Source organism: Haliaeetus leucocephalus, unplaced genomic scaffold, assembly GCF_000737465.1.
Source record: "Haliaeetus leucocephalus isolate CR32 unplaced genomic scaffold, Haliaeetus_leucocephalus-4.0 Scaffold944, whole genome shotgun sequence".
Taxonomy (NCBI): domain Eukaryota; kingdom Metazoa; phylum Chordata; class Aves; order Accipitriformes; family Accipitridae; genus Haliaeetus; species Haliaeetus leucocephalus.
In genome coordinates this window covers 2,545,040-2,564,711 of record NW_010973380.1, presented here as the reverse complement: position 1 = coordinate 2,564,711, position 19,672 = coordinate 2,545,040, and the positions used below count along the sequence as shown (strand labels likewise).

The 19,672-nt window shown below is 36.3% G+C and overlaps 1 protein-coding gene across 3 annotated transcripts in view; it reads right to left on the bottom strand.

Annotated features, from left to right (window-relative positions):
• PPP2R5E (protein phosphatase 2, regulatory subunit B', epsilon isoform) overlaps positions 1-19,419 on the bottom strand; it is a 71,019-nt gene extending 51,600 nt beyond the window's left edge. For all 3 annotated transcript variants that reach the window (XM_010584148.1, XM_010584149.1, XM_010584150.1), the window contains exon 1: positions 19,260-19,419. In XM_010584148.1, coding sequence (XP_010582450.1) covers positions 19,260-19,416 — 157 coding nt within the window. In that variant the 5' untranslated portion in view covers positions 19,417-19,419. The remainder of the gene's footprint in view (positions 1-19,259) is intronic.
• Positions 19,420-19,672: the final 253 nt, after the last annotated feature.

Below are 19,672 nucleotides of genomic sequence, written 5' to 3'. Positions count from 1 at the left end.
AGAAACCCCCCCTCCCCCCCCCCCCCCCCCTTAAATCACATCATCAGCATCTCTGAGGTTTCACTCATTTCTGCAAGGGCAGCCATTCCCTTCTACCTGCAATGATCTGCTTATTTTTAAGACATTTGGAAATGAGAAAGCAGATGCTTAAGAAGGGCAAAAGTTAGTGTATGGACAGACAGGTAACACAACACAATAAATTACCACATGTTTCACCACAAAATTAGTGGAATAAACATAGCTCAAGTCCTACGATGAACTTTTTGGTGCTGTAAAATATCACTTCACAATATTGGAAGTCGTTCAATATTCCCCAAGATTCTGACCCAAAGAAGGGAATACCAAGTGAACATACAAGGCATTTGCCACTGAACTGTTTTCAGTTGACAAAGAAGATCACAAATGCACGCGGTACCAGCGTTCTCCCCACCAGTAAAGAAAGAGGGGAGAAAGGGCATGCAAAGATAGTTGTGCTCAGGGCAGGCAGAAGAAAGTGAGAAAATAGAAGAGCTTAACCAGGATTGCAGTTTAAAATTATTTTAAATCTACAGCCCTACTTTAACCTGGTGAGGCTTGTTAAAATGTGCTAATGAGAAGAAACAGACCTAGTGAAGAAACAAAATGAACCATGGATTTCAGTAAAAAAATTTAAAAAAAAAAAAAAAAAAAAAAAAACACCACAGCACACTATGCTTAGGAAGAAAAATTAATTTTGCATAAGGAAATAATGAATTATTGTAATTAATTTTAAAAACAGAGTAATTCATGTAAAGTTTTATTACTTAAAAAAAAAAATCTGATTGGGAAGGAAGGGACTTCATGCTCAAGATGAACCAATGAAGTGACAGTGCTCATACCTGTGGATCATACCTGAATTTCACTAGGCTGCATCATTACCTTTAATCAAGACTTTTTAAAATGTTTGTGACAGTCTGTGATTTTTGAAAAGAAAAACAAGAAGAATTCAAGCAGATTTGCTTCTATTAAAATAAGATTAGAGCAATCTTTCAGCTACTTAGCTGTAATAAAAGCAGCAAATCTTGAAGAGTTTGTATAACGTCATATTTAATTTTTATCTTGTTTCTCTTAAACCAAACAAGAATAACATTTTTAAAGACTCATTTTTATGCTGTATTACTCACAAGATATTAAAAGAACACTGAGAAATAAAAAAAATTCAGATTAAAAGCGTCCATTAATTTTCAATGCCCAATTTGGGACATCCTGATTTTTCTGAATGTTTACTTAGCACTGTGTAGTATTCAGGACTAGTTCCCACCAAGTTCACTTGCATTTTGAGTCATCACCCGTTCTGTAAACCACAACCCAGTGTCTCAGGCTGAGCAGCAAATAGAGCAAGCAGTTCTGAACAACTAGCAGAGTATCGCCAAAGATATACAGAGCAGAGGAAACAAATTCTAATTCCTCCAAGGAAAGATTCAACTTGTCTAACTCATGAAAGCCTCTCTTTTCTTTCCAAATCCCTTACTGCCTTTCCTACAAACTTTCAAAGCTTCTGAAATGGGTAAAGCTGGGGGTCTTACAGCTGCAGATTTAGGAAACTGCAAGGTAGAAGGGGCTACCAGAGCAGATAGTCTAACCCAAATAGAACAGTCCCTAAGATGACTTCCTAATGAAGCAACCCTCTGTGAATTCAGTCCAGTAACTTGTGTTCAATGAAAATAAAACTTTCTTAGAAGCTTTGACTCTTGATTTGGAAACACACAAACAGAGAATCTAACATCACTTTTAAGTGTTCCTGCCAGCTCGTATTTTTCCTCATTATTAAAACCGCATGCCTAATTTCTGGCTTTTGCCGACAGCATTAGTTCTTGTATTTGACCAGTATTTTCTCCCCATAAGACACTATGGCCATATCTGCTCTCAAGCTTTTTGATAAACTATTCAAACAGATATTTTTTTAAAATCATATTGCATAAGCATTTTCTCTGGGTCTTCGATCATTTAATGGGTCTACATCTCTCTCATTCTCCTACAGCTTCTTCAAATATGCCAAGTCCCAGACCCCATGATGCATCCTAGTATCGATCTTACCAGTGCCACAAAGAGAAGTAACACTGATGCCTCTGTCACACCTAAGAAGAAACAACTCATCCTCATCTTCTCTGTGAGGATGACACACGCACACTCTAGTTAATGACAGATGCTAAATGCCTGATCATTCTTAATTATGATAACCCTATCTAGCTGTTACACACAAAATAATCTTCCACCATTTCGGAACTCTGCCAAATTTGGGCTGGTATTCACAGACAAAGCAAAAGGCTGATCCAGGGCACAAAAACCATGCCTGACAAACAGCAAGGGACCACTAAGGAAGTTCTAAAGTAACCATTTCACACGAGCAAAAGTGCACTCTTTCAGAAATAAACGTTTAGAAATTCTACAAGAAAAATTGAAAATTTATGAAACTGTGTGTACAGAAATTTTAGCCATGTTACTGTACAGTGTAGGAACAAACAAAATAGTAAGCAAACAACATATAAAAGAACATATTTATGAAAATTTAAAATATCTTTCTATCAGAAGCAGAACTAGTAGCCAACACAGACTGTAAAAAAGCTCTTGCTATTTCTTTGCCTCACTTCAAAAGAGAATAATAGTAATTTTTTCTTTCAGGTAAATTTGCAGAAATCTCCTAGGTTTTAGTTAAATTTGCCTACAATGAAATTATCATTTCTGGAATAATTAGGCCATGGAAAACTGCATTTTTCATTTAGATTCAATCAAGAGATTCTTGTTCATTTGAATATTATTTTGTGGCTCAATGTGAAGTATGGGTGGGACATGCTGAAAAGGTAATTTTTTTACCCAGTTTCTATAGCACCTGCTAGAAGCCTTAGCTCAGCACACAAAATTAAACCCATTCCAAAGGTACAAAACATTAATCACCTCTTTTGACTTTTTTCCAGGTTAAATATCAAATATGTTCTACTGGAAACGCTTATACCTACACGTGTGCAAATCTCAGCTTCTGAAGCATAAATATCCCCATTGATGTTAACTGTTTAATGACCCAGCACAGAGATCCTGTAATCAGCTCTCCCCACGGACCAGGTCATAAAGGGAACTGAGCTTAGAAATGAATTAGAAGTTCATATTCCCTGCTTAAATTAACTACCCTGGTCCTGAGCCATGGCTTCCTTAGGCCTTTTCTCTATGTTTAGTCATGGAGCACAAGAGCTTCATGCAATTTCTTTATCTCCCCTTTCCACCTGCCAAAAGGAAAAACAAAAAACACTGGGGTAGCTCATTTTATGCATCCCATACAGCATCTCACAGGTCAGAAATGACATGGCTAAAGAGTGTTTACACTCCAGCTTGGCAACAAGGCAAGAAACCAGGGCAGCTCCCAGGACTATCCAACCTGCAGAGGAGGTAAATGCAGAGATGAGGAATGTGCAGATGAATAAAGCTTCCCCTTTTGGGCCATACACGGAGCTTGCATGCACCCAGTAGAAATTCAAGCCCAGTCCTACCACTTTGCTTCTGGCCACCTTATGGTGCTCTAAAAGGCTGAAGCGCAAAATAAACTCTTTAGGTAAATTTTCACAGTGTTATAGCTTAGAAAAACATTAATAGCAGCAGATACACCAAGCTTCCTGAAAACTTCAGAAGACAATGCTCCACAGCTTTCAGCTTAACTTACACAATCAGAAACAGTATTGCTCCCTTTGAAAATGAAAGCCAAAATGTTGCATAAAGTGACATAATTTACAAAAAAAAAAAAAATTATAAGACAGGTGGGAAGAGAAAGAAGGGCTTGGGGTTGGATGGTTTTTCCCCTCACATCAACACTAGCAAAATATTTGTAGCTGAACTCTTTTTTTTTTTTATTCAACATGAACAGCAAATTACATCCAGATAATAAACCAAAACTCCTCTGTCAAATTTTTCCCAGCAATTCTTCCAGTCATTAAATGGTTTTTAGGCAAACCTACTAAACAGCTGCTTAATATTTTCAACTAGTTTTGGTCCAGGTAGCATCTGCCAACCTCTTAGCTACATTTAGTATCCTCCCACAGATGAAGCCTAACAGACTTCTCTATTGAGACTTAAATCAGCAGCCTCTTTGTCTCCATGCAACTGCTCTTTTACTGAAAATGGTATGGCAGCACAGGAAGCACAATATGAATTTAAGCAGTGAAGCTGGTAGAAAACTTCTCGTTGTCTAAAAGGAAAAAATGCAAATTCCCACTTATTTGCTCACTGGAAAAAATAAAAATGCAGGCCCTCCCTCCCTACAGCCACATGGATGCTATCGCAATGGCATATGCAGGTGCAAAATCGACATTTCAGTATTCAGATTCACTTGCTGCTTTGCTAGCCAGTTCCCATCCCTTCCAGGGAATGGATTAGATGGAATAATTTTTAAGGGCAAGTAGTAGACAAGGACCATACTGCTTTACATGGTATCTTTTTTTTCTATAAAGGAATTCTCTACTCAAGTAAATAAGCTTCCCTGCAATTTTTATCTCCTCACAGGATTCTCAGAAGTTTTACAAATATAGAATGCTGAAATTCCACACTAACTTCTTCCTTCTGTTTAGTATTGTAAGAATGTTGGGTTTTCGATGTTATGCATGTTCCTAGCCATTTTTAAGAACAACAAACATTAGGACTGATGCAGCAGATTCACTGATTGCTGATCATCTTCTAAAACACGAAACCAGGAATATTTGTGTTTAACACCAACTACTTAAAAAAAAATAAAAAATAGAAGTACTGGTAGCGTTTGAACTCAGGCTTGCTATGTAGTGTGGCTCCATTAACAAAAAACTGTACTGTGCAAGTTTGCCATTTAACATGATCACTATCCCCACCCCGCAAACCCTAAGACCTTGTAAAATCAGATTATCTGTCACTAGGTGAAATGAAAAATCCATCGACCCTTGACAAATAGTACCTAATACCTTAGTATTAGACAAACACAGAAACCTGACCTTTGACAGCTTGTTTTATTTAACTATCTCCAATTGCTGTCAGTTACCAAAACATACAAAAGCAACAGCAACATCTAGAAAGAAAAATATTCAGCTCTATTTGCATCTAACACTTCAATACTCACCTAATAAAACACTCTACCTGAAATTTACACACAAAAATAGTGGATTTTAATAAAGCTTGTTTAGGGTTAATTAAAAAAAAAAAATCCTTCTGAAATTTTGATAGCTGATTGTTGATCACTGGGTCTTCCCTATTCTCCTACTTGAAAAATGCATAGTTTATCAAGTCCATCAAAATAGACACCCCCAACAGCACCAGCAATTTTGTTAAAGGGTCACATTTTGCCTATTAATACATGTACGCTACAGGCAATTTTTTTCAAAAGTTTTTCTCCTCCATTTTTCTAATTAAGCAATCACAACAGAAGCTCTTTGTGTAATCCTTAACAAAACCAGCACACCAAATTGTCAAAAACACTACTAACCAATACCAGGAGATGCACTCATTCTTCCAAGAACAGACCTCTGAACACACGTGTGCACGCACACCCCCCTCTCCTTGAACCCACAGCTACATTTGTTTCAGATTAATGCATCCACTCAATCTCAAGCGGCCAGTGCTAAGAAACATGCACTCTAGTTTCTACCTTAGTCATGCATACAAAGGGAAACATTTTTAAGTTCAATTCAACTTGACACAATAACCATAAATAATCAAAATAAATCATTTCCTTCCCCTTAACACTGTAGGAGATGTTTTAAGATTAGCCAGGTGATAAATTCCATCTTTAATTTTATCATATTTCCAGATATGAAATACTATAAAACTTCTTTGTTACTTATTATTTGTTCATTCCATAGGAATGAAAATGAGTAGTATTTAATGTTCTCAACCAGTCATTTCTTGTTATTTGCCAAAATCTATCAATACTGACCTCAGAAATTGATTTAATATTCCCAAACTTTATACCCTTAGATTCTAGATTCTATCTATCACACTATATTCTTCCCTATTCCAAAGATGTAGTTCTATAGGAGATAAAGTGGATTAAAGACATATTGAGGATTATAGATTATGCAGTTAGAACAAACACAGGCAAGTATTTCAAACAGCTGACCCTACAGAAAGGAATCACATTCTGTTCTCAAGATGATATACAAAAATAGAAAGCACATTCCACTAGGAAAATATTTACTTAATAATTTATCATTTAAGAACTACTACTGTACAAATTAAAGTACAAAGACAGCATATTGAAATCAATGTGAAGATATATATGCAATGGTTATAATACAGCTTCAATTTCAACTGTGATTGGATTTACAAAGTTTACTCTATTCCAGCATGAATCACACTTCTGTTTTCCCCGGAAGTCCTATGTTTAAAACCAATTCCAATTTTTTTTTGATAGGAGAGGCTGAGAACACACAATACTGCCGAAAAGTCTAGAAATAAAAGGATAAAAATCTCGAAGTATCCAAATGGAAAGAAATGCCGGTGAGATATAAGAATCAATTTAGCCCAGACATTAATAACTTCCTTAATGATCTATATGATTAAAATAGCATATAGATAACATCTTCTGAGGATATTAAATAGGGGACTTTGAGTTGCAGTAAAGTCAGAAATAATACAAAGGAACCTAAGCAAATTCCTTACATGGCCAGAAAAGAAAGTGAAATTCAGTTTGGAAAAACACCAACTAATACATCTGGGAAAAATAATCCCAAATATATATATTCAGTATGGACAAGAAACCTGGGAAACAACAATGCAGAAAAGCTGCATTAACCACAAACGTGGCACGAGCTCGAAAGAGGGGGAGGCAATGTCTATCTAGCCACTGAATCCAGGAATGGGGGGGGAAGGCTGAATACGTCCCCTTCACCCTTGTGACTCCTCTCCCAAAATGAAGGGCACACGGCTGGGCACTCTATTCAACCATCTTTGCTGCAGCTCTGGACACCAGATAGGTCCTGTTGCTTGAGACATTTCAAACTACATGGGCAAAAATATTATCAAATACTGAATTCTTTATCTAAAAAGACTAACTGTAAGGAAAAAACAGTCTGTGCTTTATTATTGTATGTTACGTGTTCTTATAGAGCTTTTCCATTATATTTGAAATATCATGGGTTTTTAATCCAGAAGTGTAAAACTTATCCAAAAACAAGTAAACATGAAAATACGTTCATTTCCAAACCATTTGGATTTATTGACCATGAAGTTTTGGCACATTTCACCACAAGTGAAATAACTCTGAAGATGTTGGCTCTCAAATGAATTTTTGCTGTAGTGCAATGCCTGTTCATGCTAGGATCAACTGTGCAAAACAAGGGGAGACCAAGGATGCGCTCATGTCAAATGAGGTCACCTCAGAATCTATTCTGAAGGGCATGTCAATCCTCCTCTGTGCAAAATCCTTGATTAAGAAAGTTTCTGCAACAGGAATGACTGTTCCTTACCAAGCAGGAAATAAAAGAAACTTGCTTAGAGTACTTCAAAACCTGCTTCTAGCCACTTACATCTGTTTCTAGATATTATAACACTCTTCATTAGGAGAATATCCTGAAAACTTAAGAAAAATACTTCTACATTGCTAAAATAAATTAGAATCTCTCCAATTCCCTTACGCTCTCTCAGAACTAGCTCAGAAAAATATACAGAAATTCTAAGAATTACTTGGGTTTCACGGGGTGGGGGTATTTTTTCTTTTGTAGAAGGGCTGCTTTGGGGTGGGGATCTCCCCCTCAAGTGTGTTAATTGGAAGAATCTGTCCCACTTGTGATTTAGAGATACCTGAAACAAACCTTAAACTTGGCCCTTCTTGCCCATGCAGCAAAGTGCTCCAAATGCTGTTTGTTGAACTTGACTGTGTGCATTATGGTTGTGGTAGTTTAGGAAAAGGACACTGAAAGAACAGGAAGAGGAACAGACTCGTCCTGGGAAATTCAACACATTTATCCTGCCTTTGGAATTTCCTAGTATTTGGAGGAGACAAAATATTGAGATATTCTGACAAGATCACCGACTCTGTGATTGTCTTTTTCTTAAAAGACTGCATCATTTTATTTATTATTTGGGCCATTTGTTTGTTCTTCCTGAAATTAAGGAAGAGTGAGAAATTTCACTCCATGACCTGAAATTTCACAGTTAATGGGAGGATGGGGTAAACATAACCTCAAGCATTTTGTTCCTTTCTCCTTCCTTGCCAGGACTCCTTTTGACTCATCGCAATGAAGTGTCTAGAATTTTTCCAGGAGCCTTTTCACTGCCTACCTTATGCCTAACCCACAATATAGATCCCATTTGCTCATTTCTCTAATATTAAGGGACTCGCTGCAGTTCTTTTTACTTGTGGCTAACAAGATCTAATCTGGCAGCTCAGATGATATTCTAAAGCAGTTTACAGCAACGGACACTTTTGAGGGGATTACAGCATCCAAAATATAGGCTAACAACCACCTTGATATGCTGTCTCTTCCTCGAAGTGCATCTAAAAAGCCCTGCATCCCAGGCTTCCCCCACATACCTAACAGGTCTGCTCCCATACCTTTGCCATCCAACATACCCTGAGACAATTGCACTGCTCTTCCAAGAGCCAAAGCCAGGTGCCAGAACTTCAGCCACAATCTGTCACTTAAGACGGACAATTCTGGAGCTACTCTTCTCAGAACCTATAACCTAATAACTACTTCTCTTCATCATCCTTTCTACTCCTAAAAGGGCAAACTAGAGTGGCTTTTAATCTTGAGTAAAATACCTGTTAAGGTCTAGGTTTTGCCAAAAACAGATTTCTACTAAGATCCTCTATTAGAGGCAAGTCACAGTGGTGGCTATTTTCTCCCTCTTTGCCTTGCCTTTTCACCCTTTTTGCACTTTTAAAAGATGAGTAGAAATTTCAACCACTGCAGTTTCTTAGCATTGGTAGGCAAGGAGGTTCTGTTTCTTCTAATAATAAGCAGGAAGGGGAAAAAAAAGGAAAAAAACAAAACAAAACAAAACAGGAGAGTGCATGGAGGAGAAAGGACAAGGAAAATTATTGAAGGAATAACAGAAAGGGAAGACTGTCTCACAGTAAGGACTGATTACTGCAACAGAGGCAGGATAGAGCTGGCATGCTCTTCACAGGGTGGATCTCCATTCTGACAGGTCTAGTCTTGTCTCCAGAAGTGCAGACAAACAACCTGTGTAATACACTGATGGAGCTTAAGAAGATAAACAGACTATTTTTTTTCTTTATAAATACAGCTAATTTTATTATATTGAGATTTTCAATAACCTCTGCAATCCACTCCACCTGGAGTGCTTGTTTTTACATGTATGAGTGAGTTTTATCACCCTCTTGTGGAAAAATAAGTGAATTGTATCCATCAGAGGTTACAGGAAGAAGTAGTAAGTGGGAGTAAGGAAGGCAGTGATAAAGAACAAGCAAAGAAGAAGAAAGTAGTATAGCCTGGGTGGAATAAAGGGAAAAGTGAAGGAAAACCAAGATGACTAGTAACACAGTACCACCTCAACTTCTTCAGAGAGCTATCCCAAAAATGTTATTTGAAAACACCAAAAGATAACAAGCTGCCAAATTCACTCTCCCTTGGTAACACTGACAACATTCAACAAGTAAGTTATGTTCTCTACAGTGATTCAAGTACCATCTCAGCTGTAATCACCATCTTTTGCACCTTTGTTTTCACATAGATGGGAAAACATATTCTCTAGAAACAGTTTTGAACAGTTAACCTTGTGTGAAACCAGAAAACACTTTATAAATAAAGACACTGCATGTAACATCTATGCCCCGCTATTGGAACGTGAAAGTGGAGACTGCAAGAAAAACTAAAGGAAGTTTATGCATTCACATTACATCCTACCAGGTAACATAAAAGAAAAATAAGAATATTTAATCCTCTAAAATCTGGAATCATCCTTTCTTCAGTTTCTGACCATCCCCAATATCCATTTGTAATATGAGAAATTTAACTTGCAGTAGTCTTCCTTCACAACATAATCCATATGACAATATATTCAAAACCTTGAAAGCAACAAAAAAAAATTTACTGCCACTTGCATTTTAAAACTTCAAAATTCAAGTTTGGTACAAGCACACACAAAAAAGAAGCCAGGAAAGTCACGATAATATTAAACTAAACTCATGACATTGCAAAGAGGCACAGAAATCACTAACAACAAAAGGCCAGCTTGTATTAGGTAGATATCACAAGCATGGTGAAAAAATAAGAGATCTCACACAATGTAGCCCTAAAACTTTATGAAAATCTTCCAGGAATCCCACAGAAAACTACAGACCACATCCGACAGAAACCAGTTATTTCTTCTTAATGACACTAAACATTTTTTTCTGATGCTCCTCAAAAAGAGTTAGAAACCCATTACAAACAACAATTAGAATGACAGATCTTCTTAATCTCATGATAAAAGAATACCTAAAGAAACACTTCCCTCCCATTACACAAACTATGTTTATACCTAGCCACTATTCACAATGAAAAGGATAAAATTGGTAACTATGCAAGTTATATTTATTTCACTGTTTCAATCAAAATCTGACAGTAAAGTACTTCTCCAGACAACATACAATTTCAGCTTAACATTCTTCATGAAGATATCTGATTTTTCCAAATAAAAATTACTGTATCCGAGTACTTAACCATTATCTCCAACTGGGGGGTCAAGTCCTAAAACTAATACTTTTACCAGTAGGTACACACAGTTATCTGCATTTATTCATCACCTGAGACACCACTGATGATTTACTTTAGTTTCTATAAGTAAATATATAAGTAAGGAAGGCTAAGTCTGTGACTGAAGTTTTGCAGCAGCTAAATCTTTTTAAATTCATAAAAATCTTCAAAAAACCCCTAATTATGCACAAACTTTTATAATCAGAATAACAAACTGCTTGCCTCCACCTCTCATAGCTTGGTCAGTTCTGTAGTCCAACATTAAGTTATTAGAACAAGCTCTTCAGATCAGGAAACACAAGAAAATACTGTTACAGAACAGCTAGCAATATGTCCAATGATGTTCAACAGACTTTACAGGAACCTGCTATTCTATTTTTTTCTTTTAGGAAGCTACCCTGAAAAGATCCCTTTCACCTTCTCACCCTATGCCCATTTAACCAGGTACATCAACTCTGTTATATTGTGTTCCTTCACTGCCCCAGACTCTTGCAGGTGCTAGGGGAAGGACCATGCACTTCACATGCAAAGAAAATACCACAGTTAAGAACCTGTCATATGAATCGGAAAGGAAAAAATAGTGGTAAAAATTAATAAAGGGCATAAATGCAAAATATTTAATTTTTTATAAAAATGTATTAATAAAACATCATAAAATTTTAAAGTGTTTTAAAATAAAATTATTATATTGCATACTTGGTTTTCAAGCAATACAACTTAATATAATACAGTTAATATCAGACATACTGTGACTCGAGGAATAAACTTGGTACAGGAGATTGAAAAAATATATTGTTATATTAAACAAATCTAAGAATATATACATTTTCAAAATTATACACTCATCACTATTGATTAGAAAAACCTACTGGTGAAAAACCTTCCATTACTGTAAATCATTATTACTCCTGATCGAACCTGATTCCCCCTGTAGCTTGACTTCAAGACTGTTCAAAACATACAATTTTTTCAATCAAATGCAACAAAGGGCACAAAAGTATTTTACACTGGTTCTTTGGACAGCTGCCTTATCTTTCGAAAACGCTTGGTAAAGATACTCAGACTGTAGCTGCAGCAGGGTTTTTTTACTTTTTTTTTTTCCAAGCAGAAAGCCACACACACAGAACCATCAATCCTATGTAAAAGTTCACCACTGTTTCAGTTCTGCTGAATTAACTGAGAGGAGACAGGATCAAGCACATCACTAAAATTAGGAGGAGGTGATATGTTTTTAACAATCTCATTTACATTGCGGCCCCACAGACACTTGTCTCAGCACAGACGAGAGGCAGTGCACGGTGATATACGCTTGGAAACTTCTCAAAGAAGCTTTGCCACCAGAAAATACCCTCATGTAACTGCACCTGCAAGACTGACACTTAGAACCAGCAAGGCTTCAAACTAAGATAAACCCTGCCATGTCTTTCTGAAAGAAGACTCGAGTATTTTTCTAACAGATTTTCCTTAACTTTTATAAAGTAATGTGCCCCCATTTGCCCAACTGGACAGTTACCAAGATTACACAGTCCCACCACTAATCCATAAATGCCCAAACCTACCAAAACTCATTGAACTCAGCGAGTCCTCTCGTCTGTTACTTCTAAGGATTTTTGCTTGATTGAGCCAAAGAAACAGTAATAACTTGAATAAAAAAAACTGTAGGTGAAAGGAAGTTACCCTGAATCTAAAAATAGTTTTCTGTCCTCCTCCCACTCCCCAGAAAGCATAAATGAAAGTGCTCTTTTCTCGGGGAGGCAGTAGCTTACAACGGATGAACATAAAGGAACTGCTTCCTTATTCTAAAGCTTTATTAATGAACACAAGTAGTATCCCATTATAAGTACTGAATTTTAAAAACAGAATTAAATAAGCTCAAAACCTAAACTTTATGTATGACATTAAATATATATAACATTTATACACACAGATACATATTATACACATTTAACATACACAAACACAGATTTTATAAATACACACATAATTCCAGAGATACGGAAAATGCACCTTTCACAACAGTAAAGCTCCATATCATAATCAATTATAAAGGCAGCACCATACTTCAACAATCACATATACTATATAGAAATAATTGCATGGCTAAACCAGAAGTTATAATTGTCAAAGGTACTTTGGGAAAGGAATATAAAGGAGGTACTTATTACAGAAACAGGAGGTTCTATTACAGACCCATAGGGTTACACTTGGACACAGAAAAGAAAATTGTAATATTATTAGAGAAATAAATAATACTGAGAAACATATTATAGAGACATACTGTACAAATACAGACTGAAAACAAAAGTTTCTGATTATGCTAAAGTCTAAACTTTAGTTCCTGCAGAAAATTATCAATATTTTAGACTCAGTCTTGTGAAAAGTGCAGAAATACATTTTACACAGTGATTACAAGTTACTTCACTTTAAAAATAAAGAGAAAACATAAGAGAAAAAAGAAAAGAAAGAGGTGGGAATGATCATCATTTAACATTTCCAGAAGGTAGACTGAGAAATTCCAGAAGTAAAACAATTACACTGAAGGCTTCAGGTTAAAAAGCAAAACAAAATAAAACACCACCCGCCTCCAACAAACAAAAACCCACCACCTTGATGGCTATGGGAAAATCACCAGACCTAAAGAGACTTAGAAATAAATAAAGGCAACTGAATGGAAACATTAGAAGATCAGGGCTAAGCTGACAGAATTTCTCACCAACTGCAGTTTCCCTAATACACTGTTAAGATAAGGAGGTATTCTTTTACTGTAATCTTAACTTCAAGTCAGCATTTCTACACATACACATTCTCTACAAATGTAACTCTACAAAACTACACTCCAAATGTGGGAGACAATAACAAGCGGAGAAAAATTCAAAACAGACAGAATGTGATTAGCATATGGCCCTTTCTAAACACCATCAAACAAACACTTTTTAGAAGCAACCAGAAACCTTTCAGATTATTGGAAAGAATTATTCTACAACTGCCAGATGTTGAAAAAATTTAAAAGAAAGTTAGGTATACATTCAAAAAACAACTACCAAGAGCATAAGAGAAAGTGAAGAAATTAATTACGTATGACAAGGACCTCATACATCTTAAGAAAAAATAATAAATAGGCTAAGTCCTTCTCTCCATTTTGGGATTGTGGCCCTATTCCCAAATCTTACACAGAGATGACCCATTATGTCTAGATTTATTTCAAACAGAATGGGCACTAAATTCCTGAAAATAGTTGCAGGACTGATGCTTGATTCACCATTATGTACAGCACAAACCAAGTTCCAGCACTTCTTCCACACAATGAATTAGGAGTCCTGGGATCTATTTCCAATTATGGAAATAAAGCAAAATTATATTTTGAAAAGTCATAACCACTATGACCCTACATTTCTGTTTATAAATTAGGAGAAAGTATTTAGTTTAGGTATATTATTGATATCTGTAAAGCATTCCAAATTTCACAAATGGACAGTAGCACAGAAAAGACAAGCAGCCAACCCCCATGGAAGCCAACAGAAAATAGAAGCTATATCTTTCTTCTTCTACAACTCAAATCATAAGTATTTCCCATATGTACAGTTCTGAAGGCAGTATTCATAAATCTGAAAAAGCCAGACTTTTTTATGATACAGGAGATTTTTTTAAAAAAAATCAAAAGTAACTCTATTTGAAAAAGAAGGTGCACATCTTGCAGTTCTCACTTAGTCAAGAGTCTTTTGGAGTTGGTAGGATTTTTTTACTATTTAGGAACTTGAGCATTTGACCTATAGATAGGATTCGTAAGAAAAGCTTGTAATAAAATCTCAACTATAGGGAAATAATATGATGATCAAAAGCAAACAGCAAGTGAAAAGAGATTTTCCCTTTTTGACTATGCAATGCTCTTTTGTTGCCACTACAGCAATTCTTTAATGCCATGGAAACTATCTGATAAATGTACTAGAAACTCAATAAATTTCATAATATTGAGGTAGCAAAGCAATTGGTATTGTTGACAGAGAACTTCTGTTCTGCATGCCTATTTTAAGGAAGAAAAATTATCTAAAAATAAAAATAATACTTTGAGCTGTTTTCAACAAAAATATACAATAGTTTCAGAAAACCTGAAAGTAAACTACACTAAATATATTAGATCATTGGAAAATGCAGGAGGATGATAGGAAAAAATAGCCACACCTTGAAATTACAAAAATGGGATACACTGATTTAAAATTTAACAGTCTTACTTTTGGATGGCTTGCTTTACCTAACTTATGTATTTTTAATGAGGTTGAGGGGGATGGGAAGAATACTGTGAATTACATGCAAGTTTTCTGTCCAATTTCTCAAGATGCTAAACACGTCTTCATAAGGCATATGATCTTTTTAGTCATCTATATGTATGTCTTCACCCTCTGGACACTCCCCCACCATTACAGACACTGGCAGAAAAATAAATGAACTTCCCCTCCCCCTTTTACAGGTAATACTGAAACTGCTCTGTTTTCACATGTCCAGTACTAGAATATACTTTTTTCCAACCAATTGTTTTCTAACATTGCACTCCTACCAATCTACCTCTAGAGACTTCTAAGTAAAAAGAGTATCCATGCAATATGAAAGTAAAATAAGCCTCCCATAAATAATACACCTATCCAATGCACACACAATACTATCTTCCTCTACAGAACAAGCATGATTTGAGGCATGCCACAAACTGGGTGAACAAACTTGAGCTGGGTTTGACTGAGGCACAGAGGTGGAAGTACTCATTCCCAGAAAAGGGCCCTTCACCAGGACTGCTCTGCCACAACCGAGTTACCTAGGGGACCTACCAGCCCTGACGATACCAACAGCCTCTTTAAAAGTAAAGCCAAAATCACAAGCTACAATGCACTGCAAGATACACCAGGCAAGAGCATGCAAACATTTAAAAATGCATGCGAGATTGAAACATATATATGAGTACGCATATTGAACATGCAGGATAATTGTATCACAACTTCCATATGCACTTCTGGTCCCATTTGTCTACACTTGAAACAAAGGAGAAAAGGCTGGTTTTAAAGTGTTATACTGGACATTAGTCATATTAAAAAAGATAACTCCAAATTAGATTTAGTCACAATGCAATAAATAAAAATATAATTAAATTATCAGAAAGGTTAAGTCTTTACTGTAGCAAACAGAGCAGCTTTTTGGCTTGTGGCTTTTGAAAGCCTAAACTTAGCCCAACAGAGCCACAGAAGGCACACCTTATTTTATAAATACATTAAATATTTGTTTACCAAAAGATACAATACACACAGTTCTGTCAATTAAAAAAAACAAACAAACAAACAAAAAAACCAACAGTAACAACTTAATTTCTCTATACTTTTTTCCTGGAATAAGCAATACCGAAAGTTCCAGTTCTTCTTATTACATTTCCTAAATAGCAGGTTATCCTTCAGACTTGTACATAGCATCAAAACATACTGTCTCTTCCATTTTTCTTTTCTGGAAGATTTTTATTACCAAATGAACAACAACAACACTGCCTTATCTATCTGTTTTTGCAATACAGGCATGTATGTTCACAGAAGGCAACAGACTGCATTAAAACACTACCAAAACAAGCCATTTCACTATATATGACTCTGCCCCTAGGGAAAGGAATGAGAGCAGATAAGATGTGACAGATGTGTAGTCACGTCACTTAATACACTACTGGAAGGTGCTCAACTCATTATGGTGACAGGCATAGTATAAAAACTTGCAAAGAATGGACTAAGCATTTATCTAGTTTTCTGCATACATGATTCTTGTAATCAAAGAAGATACTGAAGTCCATAAAAGTGCTGTTTGAGAGGAGGCAGCCTGCAAATGTCAGCAAGCAATAAAGCTATTTAAAAAAAAAAAAAAAAAAAAAAAAGAAAAGAAGGGAGCATAGCATGTATGTTTTTGTTAGCAAAGCCCCTCCATCATGAATATGAAACATGTCTAAGGTTGAATTCAAGGTCTGTCCTCTAAAAATTTCCTGTCGTGAAATATTTCTGAAGATGTTTAATTAAATTTGAAATTTACCCAAAACAAGAAGTTTAAATAAACTTAGCAACTATAGATCTCCAAACTGATTTCATTTTTCTGAGACTTTAAAAAGCTATTTTGCTGAAACCTCTTCTCTGTTTTGGTTTGAAAGACCCAAACAATAAGGATAACATTGGAAATCTCATGGTCACTGGACCGAAGTAATACGACTAGTCAGTTGTTTGAAGATAAGTGTAAACCTAAGAGTTTAAATAATTAGGACCTTCAGGCAGCTGGCCAAGAAAAGTATGCAAAATGCAGGAAAAAATTGTTTCCTCACTTCTTTCAGGATTAATAATCCCTAATGTTACAAATATTAATGTAGGTCAAGAATATTTCCAAACAGTTGCATGATTTTTAACTGCCAGTGTCCCTTCAGCAGGGACCAATACCACTGCTGTTTCAGATAGATTGTTAGGCCCAAATCCTGCAAATTAATCTGCGCAGGTAGATCCCTGTGCCTCTGGGAATCCGCATTAAGTCAAAGAAGGAAAACTAACTCACAGGATCACATTCTTAATTTGAAGCTCGACCACTGTAACTCATTATGACACTAATCATAAATGTCTCACCAACACTCTCTGCTCCCCATCTGTTTGTTTTATCTTATTATAGTTTTATATCTCAATCCACGGGACTAGCTACAGTAGTCAAATTAAGCACCTGCATATGCCTATGTTTCTACAAGACCAGGTCCTCCAACAAAGGCAACGTTTTTCTTATGCCTGTGCACATGCCTAGCTTATTCCCTGAATGGAACACACAAAAGAATGAAATAATTGTAACAACAATTTCTTCATTTATACAAATACAAATCTCAATGTTTTCCAGTAATCTAGCCATTTAAGACGAAGGATAAACTCCATTCACCTTCTGAAGTGTAGCAACTAGTATTTTCAAAGGAAATAACCCGCATATCAAAAATGACCTGCGAAAGTATAAAACTGAGCTTTAGAATTATTTTAAAGGAGCATTTGTTTCTTTATCATACTGCCACAAAAAACGGGAAAAATTCATAAAATAATACTCATCACAGACTACAAAGTCATATCCACTGGCACCGACAGACCCTAAATTGAGAAATGCTAAAGCAGGGGAGCATTCTGGTACAGTATTACTCCAGGTCTGCTGCTCTTCTACTCTCCTCTACACTTGCAAGTGGGTCACTGCCAGGCACAATGCAGTGGGGCTAGATGGACCTTTCTTTCGACCCAGTATGACCATTTGTGCATTCTTACAGGTATCTCACAGAAAGAAGCCCCAAATATTTTAATGACAACTCTGCTAGAACTAATCCTAGAATCCTACTTCTAATTTAATTAAAAGATACACACTAAGGTGTGAGTTTTTGGGAGGGGTTTGTTTGTTTTGGGGGGGGTTTTTTGCAACTTCTCTCTTCTTATGGAGAAGTGGGGTTAAGAACTAAACCAAAATGCAATTAGACATTTATGACATATTTCAATACTCTGATTAACAAATTTGTCAAACAGGTAGTGGAGGTAATGTGGGAAATATACTTGCCCACAAAGCAAATATGGGACAGACGCAATATTAAACCTATTAATCTTGCTATTTTCCAGAATTATCAGCACCAACCACACTTACTTTCCCTACTTATAGCAGAAAAGAATAGCAATGAAAAAAAATCCACAAAACTAAAAAACCATTTGAGAATTCAGTGGAAAAGAAACACTTCTGAAAGGCGATTCCCCCTTTCTTACCAGACAGACATAATTCTGAGAGGTGCTTTTGGCCCCTGAATTTGTACTGAGATTCAGTGACAACGGATTTAGGGGAAGCATTCAAGATATTAGAGATATTGGCATCCTTTCAAGGGTATTATGCTGGATCACAATTTTCTCTCCCAAATTAGAGGTTAAATCTGCCAGCAGAAACTCAACCAGAGCTGGGGTATGCAGGCTCTCAAAACAGTAGTGTCTTGCCTAAGACCTGATTGGCAGCATCTTTCCTCTTGAGAGGCTACAGCTCATGGGACCTTTCGATTTCAAAACCCAACAGAAGCCAGGAGCTGGGAGCTACCCATTCACAAATAGTATGAGAGGGGGTCCCATGTCCCCAGTAATACCTTGCTGTAGGGCATTCAAAATATGCCTGTGGGCTGCATTTGCCACCACTGTCACAGTTGCAGACCCACACATCAAGGAATGATACTAAAAACCAGCTTCCCTCTGCTTACAAGCCAATTTACCCTTACCAAAATTGTTGCTCATTTATATCAACTCTTGAGGATTCTCAAACTAAAATAACTCACACATAGCCTGAGCGCCTTGAAAATTCAAGTCATGGTACGGGTAAACATTAGCATTTAAAACTTTCAAAAGTATTGCAAACAATTACCACACCCTCAAGTCACAGATAAAACATTTTGTAGAGCTTAAATACATACATTTCTGGCATGAAATATTCCTCATTGCTGGCAAAATTTCCCTGCAATTTCTGGCAATAGAATACTTTGAGTTTAGAAGCTGGCTGTAGAGTAAAATTGTTTTATTTATTAAAAATCATTCTTGATCTTACCTTTTAGCAGAGGCAGGGGAGTTAACTCGATAGGCTTGCCCTGAGACCTAAACTGGGAAGAGCTTTGTGACCTCTTCTGTCTGGCTTTTCTGACGGACTTCCGAGAAAATCCGTCTACTTTATCCACTGATGGAGGAGTAGTTGGTGCTGAGGACATATCCCTACTGAAGGAAAACAAATGTTACAAATATATTCCAAATGGATGAAATGGGTAAATATTAACCTAAATTTTCCAAAAATCTTCTTCTTTCTGCACTACTCTCCTGCTGACAGTTCACCCAGACAGACTGTTAAAAGAGCTACCCCACCAACATATGCACAAATTGTATGGAACAAACTTAATGGAACAGTGTAATAATTCTTCTCGCTCACTTTTTTTATCTACGCCTCCCATTTGCCAAAAATCCTGCAGC